The sequence below is a fragment of the Balaenoptera physalus genome (genome assembly GCF_965194825.1).
Source record: "Balaenoptera physalus genome assembly, chromosome: 3".
Lineage (NCBI taxonomy): Eukaryota > Metazoa > Chordata > Mammalia > Artiodactyla > Balaenopteridae > Balaenoptera > Balaenoptera physalus.
In genome coordinates this window covers 49,486,597-49,509,873 of record NC_138890.1, presented here as the reverse complement: position 1 = coordinate 49,509,873, position 23,277 = coordinate 49,486,597, and the positions used below count along the sequence as shown (strand labels likewise).

General features: G+C 40.9%; 2 protein-coding genes across 2 annotated transcripts in view; one reads left to right on the top strand and one right to left on the bottom strand.

Moving 5' to 3' along the window:
* Nucleotides 1-8,245, top strand: part of G3BP1 (G3BP stress granule assembly factor 1) — a 41,501-nt gene extending 33,256 nt beyond the window's left edge. Inside the window, exon 12 of the mRNA XM_082455681.1 lies at nt 647-8,245. Coding sequence (XP_082311807.1) covers nt 647-853 — 207 coding nt within the window. The 3' untranslated portion in view covers nt 854-8,245. The remainder of the gene's footprint in view (nt 1-646) is intronic.
* A 3,542-nt stretch (nt 8,246-11,787) lies between these two features.
* GLRA1 (glycine receptor alpha 1) overlaps nt 11,788-23,277 on the bottom strand; it is a 92,008-nt gene continuing 80,518 nt past the window's right edge. The window contains exon 9 of the mRNA XM_082455703.1: nt 11,788-22,334. Coding sequence (XP_082311829.1) covers nt 22,020-22,334 — 315 coding nt within the window. The 3' untranslated portion in view covers nt 11,788-22,019. The remainder of the gene's footprint in view (nt 22,335-23,277) is intronic.

Here is a 23,277-nt window from a genome sequence, read left to right as displayed (position 1 = left end):
CAGTAGAAAACCACTGAGTACCAGCAAGGAGCGTAAATTGAGTTCATTGGAATCTTGAGTAACGCTTTGTTTTCTGTACTTCTCTTGGCAAAAAAAAAAAGCCCAAGACTTAGTGGGAAGTAACTTTTTTTTCCTGCACTGAGATCTGGTATCTTTATTATCTTCAGTATTTTCCCAAATTCTGTTCAGGCAAATAGCATGTTAAGATTATATTTAGATGAAATTAATGATGTTTTTGAGACGTATACGTACTTTGCATAAACATGTGCAGCAAAGTCTTTCCACATTAGGTGATGATGGGATTTTATTCTAAGCCTCCCAATCCATGGAGAAAGTGGCAATTTTTATTTATATTCTGTTTATATAATTCTGTGGGAATATATAAGTACAAAGAGTTACTCTGCTACACTGTTTAAATTGACTTTTTGACTTTTGAACTAGGTTGCATACCTAACTGCTTTTCCATGTATCTGTTAATGGGAAAATTATGTGTTCTGAGTTTGAGACAAAAACTGCACTGTGAGAACGTAGCTGATTTGTAAGCTGCTGGTTCCTTGTTTTGTCTTTGTTTATAGCTTTGTTTTGTCTTTGGTAGTCAGTAGCCCATAAGCACTCTGTGTAAGTCTCTTCACCTTGGTTCTTACAGCCCATCATGTTCAGAGGTGAGGTCCGTCTGAATGTGGAAGAGAAGAAGACTCGAGCCGCCCGGGAAGGGGACCGCCGAGATAACCGCCTTCGGGGACCTGGAGGCCCTCGAGGTGGGCTGGGTGGTGGGATGAGAGGCCCACCCCGTGGAGGCATGGTGCAGAAACCAGGATTTGGAGTGGGAAGGGGCATTGCTCCAAGGCAGTGAATTGCTCTTCACCGATCTTCAGGCAGCAGTACAAACCCTAGCTCCCACAGAATGGTGAATTTCTTCAGCCAGCCTTTGGTATCTCAGAATCTGATCCTAGTCTATGATAAACTGCTTAAGTTTGTACAATTCTACTTTTTGTGTTACTGGTGTGTGCTCCTTCTCCTCTCACCCCCACCCCCCCCACCTTTTAGTCCTTCACTTCCAGTTTTGTGGAATGATATTTTAGGGAAAACAGATTTTTAAAGAAGAAAAAAAAAAAGACTGCATTTCCTTGCTTTCTTTGCATATACAGACTGGATTTTTTTTTAACAGTTTCCCCAAAGGAATGTGTCTTGCTTATTACTGACATTTGGTATGTTTCATTCATTGGGATATTTCTTACTTATTTTCTACATGTTTCAAAAGCCTGTGAGAATTACAGGATTTGATAAACATTTTGAAGGCAGGAAGACCCCAAATTGTCTCTTCTTTGAGAGTCATGACTACCTTCTGGTGTGGAAAAATTGCCATTGGAAAAGTCGACAATTTAGATTCTCTCTGTTATGGTTAAAAACTGAATAAAAGGTGTTAGTAGAGTTTTTCTTTGGATACGTGGTCGCAAAACAGTTCCAAAACCTACTGTTTTTACCATTGAAATTTAAACTGTGAGATAGGTTTTAAATGTCTAGAATGCAACTGATAAGCTTTTCTTGAACTGTTAGATTTTTTTTTTGAAGTAGAGTTTTTTCATGTTTAATTTGTATTTGTAAAAAAAACAAACAAACCAAAAAAACCCAAAAAAATTTCAAAAATCTGAATAACACAAAACCAGAGCAAAACTGTTGTGCCTTCTATTTATCTTTGATTCCAGTCTTGGCAATTGTTTAAAGAAAAATAATAAAAAAAATAAACTTAGATTTGTTCTATTAGGTTCAGAGTATGTTGGGAATTATAGAATCCCTCTTTCACCCTGAATGTCTTGTGTTCATTTGTTATGCCTTATTCTGAAATTGAGTCTCAAACTGGAATGCTTTTGAGGTCAGATGCTTCTGTAGAGTTCCTTTGACCTGAGTAGTTCAGCGTTTGTATTAAGTTTTATTTCAGTGTCTCTTCAGAATCCTAATCATGGCCCTTAAGAAAGAATGTGACTTTAATATTGGACTTTGTTGGTGTGCTTGAGTGTGCACTAGTTTTTTTTCTTAAATCATAGCCATATGGTAAATTTTCTATTTTGTTATGGTTCCCTTTTATTGGTGGGCATGCAGTGGGTGTTTCTTGGAAATGGCCAATTTTTATTAAAATGTTTCTGGAAGAAAATTTAATCTGGCAATATAGACTAATACTCGTTTTGCATAGTATGTTACTGTTGAGTGCTCTTTGGGAGATGGGTGAAGGTTTTGTTTACACGTTTGTGAAGCAAGCCTTTGCGTGATAACTTGTCATTAATTGAAGGGCAATGAGGTTGTCAAATTTAACTTATTTGTTTTCTTAACAGTATTCATCTTTAGGACTATTGTTTGAGGATAGAATATTAGTAGGAATAGGAATGTTTGTTTTGCTGTTACTGGGAATCTCTATGTTTGCTGAAGGTTGTAGCCTTAAACTAAAATGAAGTTTGATGTTATCAGTTGACCCTCAGTACTTCAAATATTTGAAAATTGGCAACATTTCTTTCACATAAAAAAACTTATATAACTGAGTCACATGGCTGTGTTTTGGGTCAGTTTAAATAACTAATTGGTAACCACTTCATTTGGCCCAGTCCAGTGATAATTGGAAGAAATTCAGCTTGTACTTTTTCGTAGCTTATATTAAGCTTGTGGTAGAAAGAAGAAAATTTAGCCTGAGTTATTTTTGAGAAAAAAATTAAGTTGCAGTAAATGTTTGGTGATAAATTATAGATAACCTAGAAACCATTTTTCATAAGTGAATACTAAACCGTACATTTCAAAATGTTTTTTCTCCTTAGAACAGAGCTTTAAGGGCACTAACTAGGTGCAGTGTTTCTTAACTTGGGGCTGTTACTGTATCCTAGAGGACATGCAGAAATGTGTGGGATTTTTGGTGGGTTGGGGGTGGAGGGAGATGCATACCCTGCATCTAGGGTTTGCTGGGTGGGGGCCAGTGGTGCCAAGTGCTCTTTGAAAATGAAGCAACCCCATTGAGAACACAGGTAGTCCCGACTCCTGTAATTCACGGTGGGTGGAATGGTGGACTAGGACAACTGCAGGGAAAGTTGTCCTTCCTTTGAAATAGAGTCTCAGAAGAATAAACAGATTAGCAAGTAAATCTCTCTCAGGAATTATAGGAACAACTACTGTAAGGAATAATCTCAGCTTTCCTTTATCTGTACCAATTGTGTGCTTTTTTTTTTTAATTTGGAGAGGTAGTAGCAATGTACTAGATGCTGCTTGTAATTTATTGCAGGGGATTACTGCATAATTTCAGAAAAGAAAAGGTTGCTTCAGTAATTTCAAGTTATCATAATTGGGATATTATGGTGTTTTGACTAGCATTGGACTTTATAAATAGGATATAGCATCATGGTTAACACTATTAAGTATCCAGCTATCATTGGTTACATTATTGCTGATGGAATAAACATGTCCCCCTAGATACACATATATTCACATATTTCACAGAAAGTGAAAATAAAATAGATCAGGGCAAGATTTTCTGTAGACAGCATCAACTCGTCACATTCAACATAATTTTTCATCTGTAGGAATGGCCCAACATGCAGTTCTTTCCTGAGTTTAAAACCCTTCACCCATGAATATTTTAGCTAGGTAAGACTAGTTTGGTTCAGTGGATCTCTTTTAAGATCTGTTGAAAATAAATAGATCTTGGCTGTACAAAAATAATTTTGTTTGCTTTTATGCTGAGGTTGGGCTTTACTTGTGTCTCCTGTGTTCTCAACTTTTTGAGCTGTTGCTATGGAGCAGTGAAATGGATAATGCAAAAATAATTATTTGGCTTTGGTTGAGTAGGTTACTATCACAGTGTTAGTTGAATTGCACTTTAGTTTTAGGTTAGACAACTAAATTTTCACAACTATAACCCTGTGGATTAGGTGCGATTTCTCCCAAAGTAATAGATGAAGAAATGACATCAGAGGCCTCAAAGACATCCATGTAGCTTAGGAGCAGATTGGCTTCCAAAACTCTTGCTTTTTCTCTAGAACCATAATGCCTACCTGTTTATATTTGAATGACATTAGGGGCATAGGGCACGAAATAACTCCAGTATAGAGACTTGAGTCTGCAAACATTAGGATCAAGGTTATTAGCATTACTGTTCTCCATTTCCTTTAGGGTAAAGTAGATGCGTAAACATTGATTTTGTAGGGCTTTGCAGACTGTTTGGTAACACAGTAACATTGAGTTACTAGATTATTTTCTCATCTGGTTTGATAATACATTTAGTATAATTTAATCTAGATATGGAAGTAGTATTTTTATCATAGCATCATACAGATGAGTTTATAACAGTTGTGTTTTGCTTATAACTGCCATCCTCTGATGCTTTTCCTCATCCCTTTTATATTTGAAAACCTTTGTAGAGTTTAATGATTTAGTGGAAAACGTGGCACTTTATAGAAAACAATTTGTTCGAATCTATATGAAAATTTCTTTCTGTGAGGTTTAAATTTGTAGACCATTGTTCATGTTGTGGCTTATTTTAAGTAAATGATTGCATTTGTCAAATCTACTGATCTAAAAATATCTTTTATATTAAAGTTTTATTTTTGTGCTACTTGAAAGAATCTCTGCAGGAACTGCATACAAATTAGATAACTGTTGAACTTTTAGTTTAGCAATTTTGAACCTTGTAAAAGAAGCAAGTTCAGCATTTATTTGAAATTGGGGTTCTAGCTAACTGCCTAATATACCACAGATGGGCAGTGGACAGTTAGAGGTACTCTTTCGCAAATGTTTTAGAAACCTTAAAGAATGTGTTAGCAACTTAGCAATGTCTTGTGTGGGATGGGGTTGTAGGTTAAAGTTGCTCATCAAGTAATGGCCATATTGTACTAGATAATTATACAAGGATTTGTGGTTTTAAGGTAGTAATACCTTTTAGAATTTGTGTTTACTGTAATATCGAGGTTCTGGGGACCATAGATAGGCTTGTGAACTCTTGCTAGACTGAATTAAGGAAGAAGTGGTGGCACGTGTGAGATAAAACTTTTATTTTCATTCTTTTTAGTAGATATGTATCTAACTCAGGATGATGCTGAAATTAGACTGCTTTGCTCATGCTTTCATGAAGCAGTCTTTCATAATGGCCTGAGTGAGTTGAGTGAGAAGTTGATTAAAGGTGGCCTACAGCCCTTAACCACTTTTGCTTATGATTATGCTTATGTATTGGCTTAGAATCAAAGTTGTTTTCCTTTTTTTTTAAACTTATTTTTGGCTGCATTGGGTCTTCGTTGCTGCGGGCGGGCTTTCTCTAGTTGTGGTGAGCGGGGGCTGCTCTTCGTTGCGGTGAGTGGGGGCTGCTCTTCGTTGCGGTGCACGGACTTCTCATTGCGGTGGCTTCTCGTTGCAGAGCACGGGCTCTATGCACGCGGGCTTCAGTAGTTCCGGCGCACGGGATTCAGCAGTTGTGGCTCGCGGGCTCTAGAGCGCAGGCTCAGTAGTTGTGGCTCATGGGCTTAGTTGCTCCGCGGCATGTGGGATATTCCTGGACCAGGGCTCGAACCCGTGTCCCCTGCATTGGCAGGCAGATTCTTAACCACTGCGCCACCAGGGAAGCCTCTGTTTGTCGTTGATTGCATGACTTTTGAAGTCTCCTCTTTTCCAGTTTCCACTTGAACCTGGTAGCCTTTTTTAGTTCCCAGTGAGAGGAAAATAGTATTGGAAATCATTTCTCCTCTTACTTACATAAACCATGTGAACTGAACAGTTACAGAAATCCATACATGTTTATTACTTTGAAATGTGTCCAGTGTCACAGATTCCTAAGGGACTTGTAACCATCCACTGTGTCTTTGTTTTTTAAAAAAGTAAGCGTTGCTTACCAAAAATTCACTGTTGAATTACTTTAGCAAGTATTTATTTTTCGGAAACCCATTTATGGGAAGTTTGCCTGTATTATTGGTAGTAGTTAGAGGGATGATTATATCATTTAATATGTATATAAACAGTTTTAACTATTGCTATATTAACCACTTTGGTTACTGATAATCTCCCTAAGCTTTGTTGTCACCTGTTTGACTTTGGGTTTGGTTTAAATTCTTAAATGTTTTTATGAGGAGCGAATGTACCCTGATTTGGGCCTTTTAAATGAAGACATAAGGAAGTAGGAAAGAAGAAGGGACTTCCCTTCTTTAAAGATTCAGTGTACACTTTAAATAGATTATGCAGAACACATGATGTTAAAAATAAATTTGTATAGGTAGATGTTGGTTTTGAAGAAGAGTGGGGTGGGCGTGGAACTTAGCTGATGGGATAGGAATCATTTATGGTTTATATAAAAGAAAAAAATCATAATTTTAAGTGAGAAACATCAGAATAGTTCCATGAAGTTTTTCTTCCCATACTGATGGTTACCACAAGAAACAGGAGACCCCTGGAATTCTTAGAATATTAGTGCTGGAAAGGACTAAGGTGATTTGTATAATAACCCCTTCAGTTTTCAAAAGATAGATGGCCCAGATTACTAGTACAGAGTTTCAAGTCAGTTAAAAGCACATTCGGGAATTGCCAATCCTGCCCTATGTTCGCTCTAGTAAGCCAGAGCTGTTAAAGGGTAGGATGTGGGGAGAAAAGGGAAGGAGCCACATTTTATATGCTTACCCCGTTGCTTCATTAGCTCAATTTTCATACCCAAGTTTTCTGTTTTCTTAGAACTGTTTTAATGCCCAATTCTACCAGGGCCTGTTGTCAATAAGGACATTAACTTGTGTTCCCCTCAGGGATGGGTTTACTACTAGCTGTCAGAAAGCTATTGGGTATCCTAATGTGTTAATAGCTGAAACTCAGCTGTAATTTTCTCCTAAATCCTTCAGCATTTTGCATTCTGTACGTTGTGGTGCTTTTTCCACCTTGTATTGTTATAACTGTAAGCTCCTAAGGGGCAGCAATTTGGTCTTAGGCATGTACCCTGTTCAGTGCCTGGCAGCACCATGTTTGAATCAGGGTTCTAATCTTCCTTTCCAATGATTTTCCCTGTTCTTCACGAAAGGATGCTCCAGCCATGCTGAACTACTTACGGTTCCTCTAACAAGCCAGGTACGGCTGATTCCGTGGCTTCAAGTGCCTTCACTTCCCTGAAGATAGACTTGCATCTGCATTCTCCTCGCCACCCCCATCTCCCCCAAATCTCTTACCATCAAAGCCATTTTTTTCAAGGCCTAGTTTGAGCTTTTTTTTTTTTTTCTCCCCTAAAAGAAAAGATGTCTTACGAGAGGGTAGCCCCCCTTTAGGGGTTGATTTGTGCAGAATTTGAAGTGAGGAACAAATTTATTCTCATCTACTTTCCTTACACATTGTCCCTCCTGTTTGAAATTCTGTCCCAACCTTCATTTTAAAATGTGTTCCTAGAATACTTTATCCCTTTCTCTTTAACTAATAACTTACCCCTTCAACCTAGAATTAGAACAGACCTACCTTATGAGACCATAATCTCCTGGAGGACAAGGACTTGAGGATTAATCTCTGTATTCCTCCTTCCTCCTGGAGGTACATGAAAGCATCCGTAAATGATGATTCACTCAATTAATAAATTAGTGTATTTCTGTTTTCTTTCTCACAAGGGAGGCATGCCTAGAGATCAGACTTAATTCAGTAAATTATAGGCACTATGCATTTCCTAGTGGAGGGGATTGTTTGGAAATTTTGAGGGATGGGTAGAGGAGGGAGGAAGTCACCAGTCATTTTGAAGTACTTCCATCCCCGGTCTGGGCAATTAGCTATTTCTTTCTGATTGTGCCCAGTATATCCTGGGCATTTTGTGTTTATGCACAAGAATTGTATGCGCCAAGTTTCAATTCCCAAACCTACTCTGTTCTCAGTTTGTCATCACCCATGCCATAAGTCTAAGTCACCTTAGACTTACGTCTTAGTCATCTTAGACTCAGTCATCTGCTTCTTGTTTCCTTACTCCTCAAATCCAGTGTCCAGCTAAGTCCTGTCAGTTCTACCTCAGCAGTCTTTCACATCTTCCTCCTCACTTAGATAATTTCAGTGGCCTCTCAGCTTCCTTGACCTCTTCTTATTCCCAGCCTACTTTCTACACGATATTAGATACATCTTACTGAAACCTAGCTCTGACCATGTATCCCATGTATGTGTTCTATCCTCCCTACTAGACTGTAAGCTCCTTATGGGCAGGATCTGTGTCTGAGTCATCTTTGTATCTCCCATAGCACCTATAAATAAATATATCTTGAATGAACAGCATAAAGCCTTGTCTTAAGTGAAATGATGTTTTCCAGATGATATGTAGGTTTCTCTCGGGTAATGGGGAGATTTCAAAAGTTCTCCTAATATAAAGTCGGTTAACTAGTAACAACTATGAGTTAACCACAGGGAAAATTTCAGAAAACTTTAATTTTTTTTCCATTGGAATCAACATGGATATGTGTATATGGATGGTTCAATAAATATATTTTTATATACATGTATCACAGAAATTTTACATTCCATCTTCAAACTGCAGAAATAGATTTTTTTACAAGCCAAAAAATAACTGCCATAACATTTATGACTTCATGCAAAAAATGGGGAAGAATAAGAGACAAAGGGGAATTAACTGGTTGTTCAAGGTTAAGAGTCCAGTGAGAAGTAGAAATGTACAATAGGAAGCGATTGCTTAACATGCTGCTTAAGGTGGTAGCCAAACAAATCCTTAACTGCAGCATTAAGGCCATACCAAGTTTATACATATATACAAAGAAATTTCCATATAAAAGGCATACTGTCACATTTTCTTCCAGGAAAGGATGAGGAGCTTTGTGACTAATCCTGACCCAATTTTCCAGGCCAGTTAATTGTTTAGGATGTCCCCAGGTTACTTAGAAATGTCTTCTACTTTGGCTAGCTGTCAGTTACTGCTATGTGGGCTTGTGACTTTTCGTAGTCTCTTACAGGGAAGTATGAATCATCTTGAACCTCTTCCATCATGGGTGATCAAGCACTTTGTAGCTTAACTAACACTGCCCAGCCCAGCATAGTTTTTACATCTCCCAAAAGTATTGTAATTTGCATTTGTCTTAGCTGTAACAGACTGTGTAGCCAATGATGGCATTGTGACCTGAAGAACTAAACAGTGCCTTTTTGTTCTTTGGGGTTAAAGTAACTTTTTGAATAGTTAAAGTGTAATGAACCAAAGTGTGAGGTTTCAGGTGACAACCCCAGGAGTTGTTGAAAGTTAATAATCAACTTTTATCCCCACAGTGTCACACATTTAAGTTGGCAGCTACCTTTTTGGAAAAAAGGAAATGTAAAATCACTTGCAGAAATATCGTAACATGGGATTTGCTCTTCTGCCTAAACATCAAGTCAGGCAACTTTTAAGACAAAGGGTAGATTTTTTGTGCAAATATCAAATGAGTGAAATGGGGAAAACACGGGCAAGTCCTTTGGAGATGACTTCCAGTTATGCAGAAGTCATTTGCTTTGGCAAGGTTGGGGGGCAACTCTTGAGATTGGCCCATTTTAGTGGATGAATTGTCCAAAAACAAAAAAAAATTAACTAAATCTAAGATAAATTATGAAAATAAAATACAGTGACTGACTTTGAGCCTTTATTTGATGATGTTACCACTCATTTTGGAGTGTTTTAGATCAGTCTAACACTGCTTTTTCATTAATGTTGTCTTAGCTGTGAATTGGATATCAAGTAGTCATGTTCGTCCCCAATTCTTTATGGGCCAGTTTCCAAGTAGGGCCCAGGGTATTCACAACAACTGTGGCTGCAGGTTAATTCATCTCCCGGGGGTTCCCTGGGTCAGTCAAGTTTGAGAATGAGGTCTCTGGAAATGGCTTGTTCTGGGAGAGGACCAAATAATGTGTGATTTGGGAGCACTTTAGTGTGTTCGAACACTTAGAAAGTGAGCAGTCACTATCCTTTCCAACTGCGTTTCACCCAAAATGACACTAGTTATTTACATTGCAGTAATTTGCATCAGTTCTAGATACAGCGCTTTTGGACTGATCCAGACAATGAGACATGTGGATCCCCTTTGGCAACCTTGCTGAGAGGCGTAAAAGCATTAAGAGTTTTGTCTTGGACACTTTGTAGTTCATGTTGTACACGTCAAGTCTAATTACAGCAGGGAAGATGTGTATTGTGTCGTTTTTCAAGCTTATTTGGAGGCTGCTGAGGTCCTTGGTATGTTTGTCTTGAAAGTAGAACTTGGCTATTTAACTTGCTTTAAAAAAATTTTTTTTTAAAGAAAGTTGTACTTTTGTTTAATATGTGCAAGAATCACATTGGGTAGGTATTTAATCTGTGTCCAGTATACTAAGTAGCAAGTCGCACCCCTTTGGGATTTAATTCACTCATCTCATTTTAACTGTTGTTTATGCTAAAAATATTATAATGGATCACGTATTGGAAGGTTGAACCATTAAAATGTGAAATAGTCTGAATTTTACATGCTCTGAAATGCATTGTGGGAATGTCCAATTTTTTTGTCTCTTGCATACTATTCTGGCTAAATGGCATGTTGAGCATGGTACAGCTTTAAATGTGGTAGAAATATATACCTAACGTGGAAAAAACTGAGTTTAGCAAATTGATTATTTGATATGTAAGCACCACTTCTAAAAAAGATGTGGGGGCAATCTTTCATCTATTACTAGGATAGGTAATACTAACCTTCTCTTTCCCAAAAATATTCTTTCTAAAGAAAGGCAAATTATTCTTTTTACATACTTCCACAAGCAGTGACTTATTAAAAACCAGTTACATTTTGTCTGTTTTTTTTTTCCTTCTATTCGTATTTGACTTTTTTGCGCTCCATGCCCTTTTTACTTTATAGTCATGATTTCGTGCTTTGAATAGATGCTCTTTGGGTTGGGAGAATCATTTTAGTTACAGCTGAAAATAAAAAGGACATGCTAGATTATTCTTTTCTTCTAGGTCATCTCTGTTTAATATTTCAGATCAACAAAATGTAATAGTACTAGGATCACAATCTCTTCTTTACAAATAGCTACATTGTACTAAGAATTGCCTTGGCTTGAGATTTGACAAAAGAAGAAACTCTAGAAGTAACTTTTTTCAGAATCACTGTAGAATAGTGAGCTGAATGTAGAACCATGACTCTACTGTACCTTTATTGTCCCCTTTCTAGTGCCTACCTACCACAAAGTAAATGCTTAAAACTTGGCTTGAATTGATGTCCTAGAAGATGTGAATTTCTAGTGGGTATTAACTATATCTGCTGCTGAGATGAAGGGAAAGGCAAGTTCCCTGCAACAAAGTACAGGTAAATTTGAATTAGGCTGGAAGTATCAGTTAATGGAGAGAGGGGATTGAATGAACTGCTTTGCAAACCATGAGGGAATACCCTATTGGTCTGTCTTTGAGAACTGCCATACTCAATAGAGTCCTGACCCTTTATTCTACATTTAAGGTTGTCCTGATGGATTCCAAGTCTGTCTTTCCAAACATGCCTACCATTCATTAGACTTCAGCCAAATGGATAATCACTATGCCTTATATTGTGCCTCTTGTTATTTACCTCCATATTTTTTACTTATGTTCCTTCTGCTGGAATACTCTTACCATCCATCAAAATCTCACATGTTTTTCAAGCTTGCTACTGCTCAAATAGCTCTTACGCCGTGAAACATATCATGTTTTATTTTCTGCATGGTCCATGGTACCCTCCTTTGTCTGTCACATATTTCCTGCATTCCACATTAGTAAGTATTACCAAGTATTGGTAAGTACCAAGTATTTTGGTACTTCTTAGTAAGTACCAAGCTGCTTACTTATTAGTAAGTACCAAGTATTTTGGTACTTCTGTTAGCCCCTCCTGTGATGTAGGAAAAGAAGCTCTGCTTTATTCTGATGCCCTGCTTTCATGGTACACTGTCTTGCCACAGTAGATTCAATAAAGAGCAGGTAGGTGGAGACAGGCAGGTGTAGGGAGGTTAAAAACAAAGCTGATAGAAAAGCTGCACAGAATATGTACATTCTAGCCCTGGCTATAGAAAACCTGCACAGAATATGTACATTCTAGCCCTGGCTACGACACTTTCTTTTGAAAACTCCTCCTTGAGCTTCCAGCTCAAACCTTGAAGGGCTAAGCTGCTTTCTCTAGGCTGAGACATTTTGAAAAATCATCCAAAGGCAAGTACTTAACAGTTGCCAGGAGAGCTGCTGAACCTGACTTGCGGTCACTAAACAGGGTCCATTCCGAGCACCACTTTGCTCACCCGCATCCAGAGCTGTGCAGAAGGAGCGGCCCTGGTCCTCAGAGCGGTCGCCAAGACCTTTCTGGTGTCACTGCTGGTAGCTGATGGTTCTGTTAGGCCGGACGCCAAACTTGATGCAGCTGAAGAGTCATGGATGAGGCCAAAAGGGACTTCGGCAATGTAGTAAGAAGAAGCCTACCCCCATGAACTGGTCTGGCTAGATTATACACATCAAGTTACCTAGGCGATTGTTAAGTCAGGAACAAAAGGACTTGGAGACAAGCAGTAGCTTATTAATATATTTTTTTTGAGTGTGTGGGGCAGGGTTATGTCCACATATTTCCCTAGGATTTTATTTTCCCACTTAATTGCCAGAGCCTGGATAGGAGTCAAGAGCTGTTAGAAGGCCCTCCTTTACTGGAACATTGGTCAGGCTGCCCCTTGTAATACTCTTGTTTCAGTGGTACCTCATATAAACAGCTGCTCTCTCTTTACCTCCGCAGCTGCTTGGGGGAAGTAGTTACCTTGTGTTTAACACTTTGAAAGGTGGGTGAGACTACAGTTACATAAATCTAAGAAGTAAACTGCTGTGGAAAATAGTTTTTTGTTTAGAGTCTGAGCTCAGATGTCCCATCCTCCAAGAGACCTCTCCTGAATTCTTTCTCTGCCTCATCTGTTATCAGATCTTCTCTTGAATTAGTTATTCATATCCATATCACATCTCACTTCACTAAATATAAGTTCTGTAGTTAGGGATGGTGCTTATCTTTGGTTCCTATGCCTTGTATTGTTTGTAGTAGGTTCTTAGTTGAGTGAATGTTTTAGAGGGACTCTAGACTTAGGAAAGACTTCCAGAAAAGTTCTAGTCCTTACCCATGAGTCCAGCCAAATCCAAGCCATTCCAGGACACAGTGACCTCTCATGCAGGACTACAGACAAGGTGTTCTCGTGGTCCTCCAAATGCCATTTATTCCCATTCTGCCCTGTTGTTTACTCATTTTGCTCTCTTCCACAATTCCTTTAGCCAGAAAATGGCCCCATATCAATTCCAAATCCTTCATGTACCAAAAACTGGATTAATAGGCTCTCAACCTTTTAAGGTGGGCTGATTTATATTCATTGTTCATTACCAAGTTCTGAGAAGAGGAAGGCCAAGGATTGTCTTGGTTGGTTCTTGATCTAGAAGATGTTTGATTTCCAGTCTAGTACAAGATAGTATGCCTTGGCACATAACAGATTACAGGAGGTTAAATTTATGTGTATTGGAATGTACCTATGCAAAAGGAAACATGTGTTTTATCAGTTAGAAGATACATTTGAGTTAAACTAATAAATGTCTCTTCAATATACTGCTTTTTAATGTAAACTAAACTAAATTATTTTAATGTAAAGTAAACTACCACATCAATTACTTGATTTTATACTCAACAATTTGGGAAGATAAGAGCTTTTTACAGGCAGGTGACTAAGGTCACAGAGAGTGAAATAATTTGTTGAAGTCAAAAACAGATGAGTGGAAGAGGTCAACATGTCATGCCTGTTCCAAAACTTGGCTTCCCATCATCTCTATAATATGAAACTTCCGCAAGGCTGTGACTTGGGCTAGTAACATAAGCTTTCTGAGCCGCAGTTTCCTGATCTATAAAAGGAGAAGTAGGATTAGGGCCATTGTGAGAATTATATAATTTATAAGTTATATAATTTAAAGAGACTGACATACAGTAGATGCTCAACAATATTATTGCGATATTCAGGGTTTGTTCATAATCTCTTAATGGTCTACGTGTGAGTGACCACTATTCACAGAGCTTAATATGGTGCTTCTATTTAGCTGGTACTCATGGTATCTGTGGGAAAAAGGGAGGCAGGTGCTTGGTAAGTGGAATCGGTTCTAGAATTTAGATCTCTCAGTGTGTGTACAGGCTCTGAGGCAAGTGTGGTGTAATTCGCCAGTGAGAATCCTTGGGGCTAGTCATGCAATGTCACTGAATCAACTGCTCTGCAGGGCGGGTGGATTTAGCCCTTTGGGAGCCAGCCTCAATTCTGAAAGAAAGATTTCTGGTGACCTCTTCTGGCAAACAGGAAGAAGTGATAAGGAGCTTCAGAGAGATTGAGATAATGAAAATGCTCTACGGTTTACATCAAGGGGGTGGAGTTAGCATTCATTATGTCATTTTATCGAGACAGTGGGTCTGTGATGTGAATATTATCCCCAAATACATAAAGAAACTGAGGGTTGGAGAGGTGATGGTCTTGCTCAAGATCACTTGCCTACTTGAGTCTCAGCCTTCTAACTTGAAGCTCGTGGCTTTTCCACTGCACTAGGAGAATCACAAGTGGGTTTAGAGAGGAAAGCTGAGAGGAGAAAAGGGAGAGTGAGATCGCCTTAGAGTCTGGGGAAGTGTTTATGTTTTTTCTGCAACTAAAAGGCAACTGGAGAAGTGGCCTTTAAAAAAACAACAAAAACTTTACAGCTGGGAAAACTCGTCAGGCTCAACTAATTCAGTACTTATGTTTTACAGATAGGAAAACTGAGGGGAAAATAGGAAAGAATTTTACAGTGACTCTCTATATTAACTACCTAGACTATACAACTACCATTTCACTGTATTTGTTTTATCACACATCTATCCATTCTAGAGGTCTTTTTAAATATCCCTGGGTTGAATCTTTCAGGGGCAAAGAAGGAAGTGGCTATATGGTGATGGGGAGCAGGGGTAGGAAACGGTTGGTTTCCTAATGGAAACATTATGGTTTCTATTTTATTATGTGAAATCTATTAATTTATTTTTAACTTTGGAACCAGAAAAAAGTTCAATCTGCAATATTCTCATTAATTTCAGGGCCAGATGAAGGGAGAGTGAAGATCATTTGTCATAATGTCACCCTATAAATATTTTGAAGAGATTCTATTGCTATAAACCATAAACACATCCCTGTTGGGAAAGACAGGAGCAGTGTTTTCTGATTATAAGGAGTGTTTGTTGGAGCTACAGGCGTGTGGAAGCAATTTCAGGAACATCGTTGCGAGGGTGAGGTTTGTTTGGGGGTGGGGGGCGATTGGAGAGAGCTGGCTCAACTCCAGCCATTCTTGCTATAATATTTTTTCTCTTTCTTAGTATAACCTAGTTAGTGGTATGAATTTCGATGAACCTCCCCAATGGTCTGGAGCAGTCCCATTTTTTTTCTGCCTTTAACTGCAGCTAGAGTAACAGAGACAGAGGAAAATATTCCTAAGTCTTGCTGGAATTTTCTTGTTATGATTAAACGGTGTGTGGGGGACAGGCTGGGAGGGGACGTGGAGTCACTGCAGTTATTTCCCCAGGGATATTTCATAAGTTCTGCTCTGATGCGTTTCTCTTTGATCCTTCCAGAGTCTCTGGCAGAGAGAATTCAAACAACTGCCATAGGAAATGGGGTACAGCCTTCACAGGACATATATGCTAAAAAACAGAGTGGAATGTTGTCCTGATGTTGGATGGGATTCTCAGGTGAGAAGCTAGTTTATCAGTACTGTGAAATACCTAGACTTTCACTGCCAGAAAATTAAGATTGTAATCTTCTTGAGGACCAAGACCCTCATCTTTCTTAATTTCTCCCTACCTGCCTTCTGGGCAGGCCTGGGATGGGGTTCCAAGCCTGACACTGCAATGTGGAAACAGTGAAACCTTCTACAACACACAGTATGCTCTTTTCTTCAACCCATCAAAGTATCCAGAATTTGGCTGTGATAAATCTCCTTCAACTCCCTCTTTTTACAGGGGGGTGATTGGGCCAAGGAAAGTGGAGTAGCTTACCCATGTTTCCATGGTGAGCCTGAGGTAGCGCCAGAATGAGGACCCACTTCCCATTGACCTCTGTCTACTTCAGGAGGCAGGTGTGTTTAAATAGAACACTGGGTTTCTGAAGTTGCATAAGAAAACAGTTGAATCTGAAGAAAGGCAGGCCTAAAACAAGGCAATGCGGGGAACTGGGAAGCAGGGCAATTGTGGGAATGGGAGACCCAGTCTTGCTTGGAATCTGTATGTCGCCAGTGAATGTCTTTCATCCCCATTATTAGTTACCTGGTTAATTAGCTGGTATTGGTCTACAGCTGGTTAATGGCCTTACATAGAATATAATTTTCATCACTGGGCTCTCTGAAGGGTATATTTTTGGCTTGCCATTCTCTGTAGTCTGACTTTTCGACCCAATGTTCCAGTGGCAATTTTCCAGAGCATTGAAATTTCAAAATGCAAGAGCAAGAGGAAGAATAGAAATCACAGCCTTAAAACAAATGAGACAGGAGCTACTAGTGCATTCTAGTCCTCATCCCAGCATCCCGTTCTCCACCCCCTCAGAAATACATCAGCATATCTGGCAGAGCTGGGTTTCACAAAACAAGATGCACAGCTTGATGAAAGAGGGATGCTGATGGAGGCAGTGAGAGGAGGCAGAGGTGGGGTGGAGAGCGAAGAGGGAGAAGGAGTGGTCTGGACGCTAGCTGAAGAAGCTTTAATGATCCTAAAAATTATCGGGCAATAATTGCTACCTTGGAACTCACTTTGCTGTTGCAAAGAATGATAAAGCACCTTAATTATTGCTTTAAATAACCACACAGCTCCATCAAAACAGCATGAAATAGCACCCACGTATGAGCAAACTTATCTACTGCCATTGCTGTTTACAGCCTGAGAAATCCTTAAGGGAGTAACAGGGTAATAACTTTGTAGAGACATCATCTAGTCTGGGCCCTCAAGATTCTAGGTTACTCAGGCCTGGGAGAGGTGCTGGCACATTGCCCTTGTTCTCCTTGACATTCTGAGATCTTTAACTGGGACAGCCAGAAAGAAGTCATAGCTTTCATTCTCTTAACCATTGGGCTGGGGTAGGGAGGGCAGTGTTTCGAGATTTTTTTTAAAGTTCCTTATTACGACAGGGATTTCAACCTATCCACGGAGGTTCTTCCCGTCCATTGGGATTTCAGGGTACTCTGAGACCAAAGCCTTTGCAACCTATGCTTTGCCTCCCAGTGCTACGAGTAGTTAAGAGCAGCCCAGCTCAATCAAGACAAAGCGTATGTCTTTTACTCCTTCCTTGGTCAGGATAAGCTCCTGTTCCTGGCTTCCTAGAGGTGCAGGAAAATAGGAGGGTTCTTCATTTAAATTTCAGGAGTTGGTTTTTGAGAGAAGGGACTTAGTGGAAGAAAAAAAAGCTAAATTATATTTTAGCTTTTCCCTGCTAGAGAATTTTTGGTCTGTTCCGTGCTTAGAGAATTTTTGGTCTGGTTGGTTCATTAAAGATACTTTATATCAGGGCGTAGAGATGCAATCTCTCTTTCTCAGCAGACCTTACCAGCCCCTCAGAGTGCAAATCTTTCGGTCAACCTGAGAACCATAGCTCACAGAGGAAACCTGATCTTGCCTGCCTCTTCAGAGTTAGGGTAGAGGGCAGCCTTCTGAATGTGCAGAAGGAGCTCGTTGAATAAATCCGATAGCTTCCAGAGTGGTATTCATCGTCCCCTGGGCTGGGCTTCCAGCCAGACTAGGGAATATCTGCACATCTCAGATCTCCACCCCAGTCCTATAGCTGATGCAGATTGTACCCGCTGCTTGCCAGCTTCTTCTCCTAAGGAGGCACTTACTGCAGACATGATAACTCCCTTCAATTTTGGTATGTTGCAATTAACTAAGGAATCTTAATTTTCATAAGACTGTTATTAGCGATGGTACCAGCTTAGCTGGGGCACCAACCTACTCTGCAATCTAATATCGAGCCTCACAAAACACCATCTCATCTCTTTTTAATGACGTTCATAAAAGCGCATACTTTCAAAGAAAGGAGCCATCTCCCGTCATATATATTTTCTCCCCAGTATGAAAAAAGTAGCCTATGAAAAATATTGGTGAACTTCTTAGAGGGATACATTTCTTATTTATTGACAGCTTAGAAGAAGAAATAATTTGGATCAAATGACCTTTTGTCTTTGTAGACAAACTAAAAATAGAGTTAAGTTCAAGGTATCTCTCTCACATATACACACACACATTTTTTGTTCTATTCATGCCTGTCCTTGGTCACTCCCTGTAGCGTTAGTCAAGAATGGACTCTTGAATATTTGAAAGGACCAGAGGATGGCAGAGCTGAGCCATTTATTTTGGCTGGTCTTGAAAAATGAGACATGTTGTAAGCTAATCGATAAGAAGTTATTGGTATTATTATCTGCTTAATCGCTTTCTCCTAAATTTGGCTCCTAGGAATAGCTGCAGTTTGGGAGGTGGGTGAAATCACCCATTCGTCTATGCCAGTATGCAGTTCTTCCTTCATGCAGAAATATTGGTCTATACACGTAAAGGGTTTGAAAACCAGTAAACCACTCATTATACCTAAATCAGTTTTCTCTGTACCATAGCACTTGGCATCTATAGTCCCAAGGCATGATGTCCTCTGTGCACAAACTGAAGAGGAAATTAAGGAAGTATTGCCCTTTTTGTTAAAGTCAACTAAAAAAAATTTGGCTTAAATTACCTAGTTTGATTTTCTGTAATGATGAAATCCATGTAACTAGTTGCTAAATCCTTACTACATTATACATTAATGATAATGTGTTCTCCTTGAGCATGCTCCATTCCTCATTCATGATGGGATTTTTGACATTATAATGATTGATGTTCTTTCCCCACCATTGTTCACCTTTGATAAAGTGGAGCGAAAGGAAAAACACATCTGCAAATTGTCCAAAGAAAGGCAACAAGAATTGTGTGTGTCCGTATACGTGCGCATATGTACATTCATAGCCCCCCGGAGAGTTCAGAAATCAAAGTGACATTAAACTTTCTGTTGTGTGAACTTCCTGTAGACCAGTTCAAGCACACAGAGCAGTCAGTGCCAGGAGGGAGGTGGAAATCACCTGTACCACTCTCCCCATTATGTATTTAGAGAAACCAGAGCTTAGTGGTTTACCCAAGGTCACCCAGCATATTAGTGGCAGGACTAAAATTCACATGCTTCTTTTCACTGCTATCATGCATCAGCTCACGTTTACTTTCTATGAGAGATGCTGTGTTTGGAATAGTCTGAGAGAAGATTTCATCCCCTCTGTGTCTCAGAGAGATGATTCTGTTGTCTGTTGGATACTATCAACTAGACCTGGCAGCACCCAGTGGACACAGAGGTTGACTATTGTGACAGAAGTTCAGGGATCCAGCAGAGGTTGGGCAAATGGCCCAGTGATTTCTCTGTCTCGAGGAGATTCCAGACACCTCATACAAGGAGTATAGTGTGATTTTGCAGTTTGAGTGGAGGAAAAATGTCTTAGAACAATTGGTACTGTCTTTAGTTCCTGATAGTGGCCTAGCGCATTTGTTGCCTGATTCACCTAGACTTCAGACATTCTGAATTTAGTCTAATAATGAGTAAAGTAGAGAGAAGGGGTTCTTTAATTTTTTTTCATTAAAAAATGATTTGCCCCCTAAATTGAATAAAGTGCTAGTGAAAGGGGATGATAGCCTTTCCAGAGACCCATGCACCACTTGAGATTTGAGGGTTTTTTCCCCTCTCCCTTAAATAAAGTGAATATAGTGCTCATGAAAGGTGCTAATAGCAGTTCAAAGGCTGATATTCTAGTCTTGAACTGGTAGTATTTGTTCAAGTCCCTCTATTTAACTTTTCCTCCTTCAGACACATGTTAGTGGTGGGGAAAAGGATGGTCTGACATGAGAGACTCCTACTCACTTGGCTCCCATCCCTCAATGCTTCTTAGAAAAAAGGATTCCGGGTTCCATCCCACATCCTCCAAGGCTAGAATACAGTTTAGTTTTCTGGTCTACACAGGCCAAGAGAAGGGAAGGCAATGATTGATTAACCTTCGAGCTTGGATGTAAACAGCTTTTTCATTAAAGCCACAAAGCCAAATCCTTTTTTGGCTGCATAGTGCATTTTCTTTACCTAAATCACTTCTGGATCTTGTCTTAACCTGCTTCTTTGGGCTTCTATGGGCATTAGTTATGGGCATAGGGAATGGGAGAAATTTCCCCTGGGAAAGGTGCTTTAGGGAGGAGGTAGGTTCCCAGTGTCTCATCTCTGTCCTGCCCTAAGTTGGGGATACTCTAAAGGCACAAGTGAACCCCAAGGCTCAGTACAACTGACTGTCAGCTGTGTCTCACCAGCTACCTACCACTTTGATCCACTAAAGTGCAAAGAAGGAAATGTAACCCCAGTATTCTGGTCACGGGCCATAGCAGGGAGGATGCCACAAGCCACAGTGCAGTCATTTCAGGTGCGGTGGTGTTGACAGAGGGTGGGCCAGAGGCTGCTGGACAGAGCTCCCCTCTAATTCTGCGGCCCACCTTGAAGACCTCCCATCTGTGAACATCTGTGTCCTTGAGCGGGCTCCCCCACTCCCCGCAGTTCACTTCGCAGGCTCTCTCCTTTTTCCGCAGAACTATCCCAAGATATCCCTAGCTATCTTGGATAGTTCTGGCACTTCAGAGTTAGAAGGAGAGAGAAATGTTTGTCTAACTTTCTTAAATGTTAAAGCCAAACAAAGCACCAAAAAGGAAAACAAAAAAAAAGACTTATAAAAATATAATGGGGTCTTCCCCGCCAAGCTTCCCACATTCTTTGTGGTATATGAAATGTCAGAATATAATGAACAGACTTTATAAACATTACTGTCTTTCCACCCGTATACACACATCTAAGTGGCAGCAGCCTCACTGCTACCCTTTCACCTCGCAAAACTTCACTCTGTATAACCACGATATAATGCATCTGTTTCATCCTATGGACCCCACCTTCCCAAACATACACCCACTTGCAATTCCAGAGACTCTCCCCAAAAATAGACATCTGAAAAAAGTGCATCTGTTTATACTCAGTCTATCTGCATATTATTTCTTGAGATTATTACGTTTTTTTTTTTAACCATAAAAAAGATTGCATATTGGCAATATGATGAGAAAAACCACGGCGGCCATTTCTGGGTGGTGGTGGAGGGTAAGTGGGGTGGGTGGTGAAGCAAATAAGCGTGAGGGCTCAGAGAGGGGCAGCTCAAAGAGAGGTCCTCAGCCTGGAGACGTGAGGATGGGTTCTCATTCTTCGGGCCTCGGAAATGTCCCATCTCTTTAGTCACTCCCTTCTCTTCTCTCCACTTTTCCCCATTTCCACTACCCATGCCTGGGCCGCACGACCCTCTTGAAGCAGAGGCGGAATGGCTTTTTGGCATGAGTCTGCCTGGGCCAGTTTGAAGATAGGCATGGCGTTTGGAGGGGTGTGATGTGGGACACACACCAGAGCAAGCTTATTTGTGACTGTTTCCACTCTGGGAAAAATTGTCCATCACTTCTGTGACTTTAAAAATTTAAGCAGTTACTAGGCTGATAGGTTAAGAAAGAAATCTTTTGTTCTTGTGGTTTTGGATTAATATTAAGCATGAATATATATCCTATATTATATTGCTTCCCTTCTGCTCTGGGGCAGACTGCACGCTCCTTCCAAACAGGAAAACTGCACAGCCCACGGACTCAAATTTTTGAAAGCTGTTTTCTCCCACTCCCCCGGACCCACCCCGAACCCTCCCCTTCCTCCCTGGCCCCTCAGTTCCTGTATTAGAAAAGCCCCTCCCTCCCCGCTCCCACCAGCCACCCGAGGTTAAATAGATAGTGCCACATTCTAAGAGTCATGCATCGCCGCATTTGGGATTGCACACATTGCAGAGAAGGAGACGGTTGTGTGTGCGCCCCCTCCCTCTCGTCCCCTCCTCTTCGACCCTCAGATTCCTGTGCTCTTCCCACTCTGCCCTCTCCCAGCCTCCCCCCATCCCAGACCCGTCACTGGTTATGGACATCCTCCCTGCGGACGATCTTGTAGATGATCCAGTAGAACATGTTGAAGATGAGGAAGGCCATGGGGAAGCCGATGCGGGAGATTTTGTCAATCTTCTTGGCCCTCTGGATGAAGAGTTTTCGCATCTCTTCTGGGGACTTAGATGGCGCAGGAGGTGGGTTGGTGGTGGTGGTGTTGTTGGCGCCCTTGACCGAGATGCCGTCCTTGGCCTGAAGGCAGGCCGGGCCCATCCCATAGGCAGAGAAGTTGAAGCGGCCCTCTCCGGCCTCATCCTCCTGAAACAGATTCAACATGGGGCTCTACTTAAAATAAGACAGGGGCTGGGCACCCTCCCTGCAAGGCACTCCCCCGGGGGGCCAGGCCATGCCCATCTGGCTTTCCCTGCCTCCCGGACGGCACCATTCCAGGCTCCTGAAGGCTCTTTGGCTGGCTGGGGAGTTATGCCTTATAGAGGGGCGCCACTCACGTGCCAAAACAGATGCAAACCAGGGGATAGGAGTGCGGCGTGGAGTCTGGAGACCTGTGTTCAGGTCTCTGCTCCATCACTTGCTGGCTGTGTGACCTTATGCAAGTCACTTCCTTGGAAGACTTCCTTCTGTGACTCTCAAAGAGTTTTTTAATTTCGTTTTTTCCTTTAAGTGGGGATAAGATTCACTCCACTATTTCAAGGTGTTTTTCGACCATCAGAGGTTATAGGTGAGCGGATACTCTGAACGCTGTTTTGTTAGAAATCCAGGGGACAGTTTGGAGAGATCCCCTGCTTTGCCTCTGTTGCCTCCTTGCCTTCTTCCCCCCACCCCATTCCCCAGTTAATGTCTTCTGTGCGTAGGTTGGGGGAGGGAGTGAATGGCCCAGGAGGGAGCAAGGGCTGTGGGCCTCACCTCCACTCACAAGCCAGGGCACCACAGCTGCTTCTTACCTCCATGTTCCTGTATCCCTGGCAGGTGTGACCTCAGACATACCTCTGGATTTTTATCAAGTTATCATTCAAGCCCTTCATCATTTGGCTCCGACTTACCTTTGCAGATTTCCCCCTCTCCCCCACCCTATGCTCTGCACCCCTGCCTGTTGTGTTGCATGTTCCCCCCTCCCTGCCTCATGCTCACTACCCAAATGTCTGCTTCCCTCACCCGCCTCGCTTTTTCTTTTCCTCATCTGGACTGTGGAGACACTCTTGTCTGCTCTCATCATGTCCGGCTTTGTGGTCCTTCCTTGTGAGCTCTGAGGCACGCTGAGAGTCTC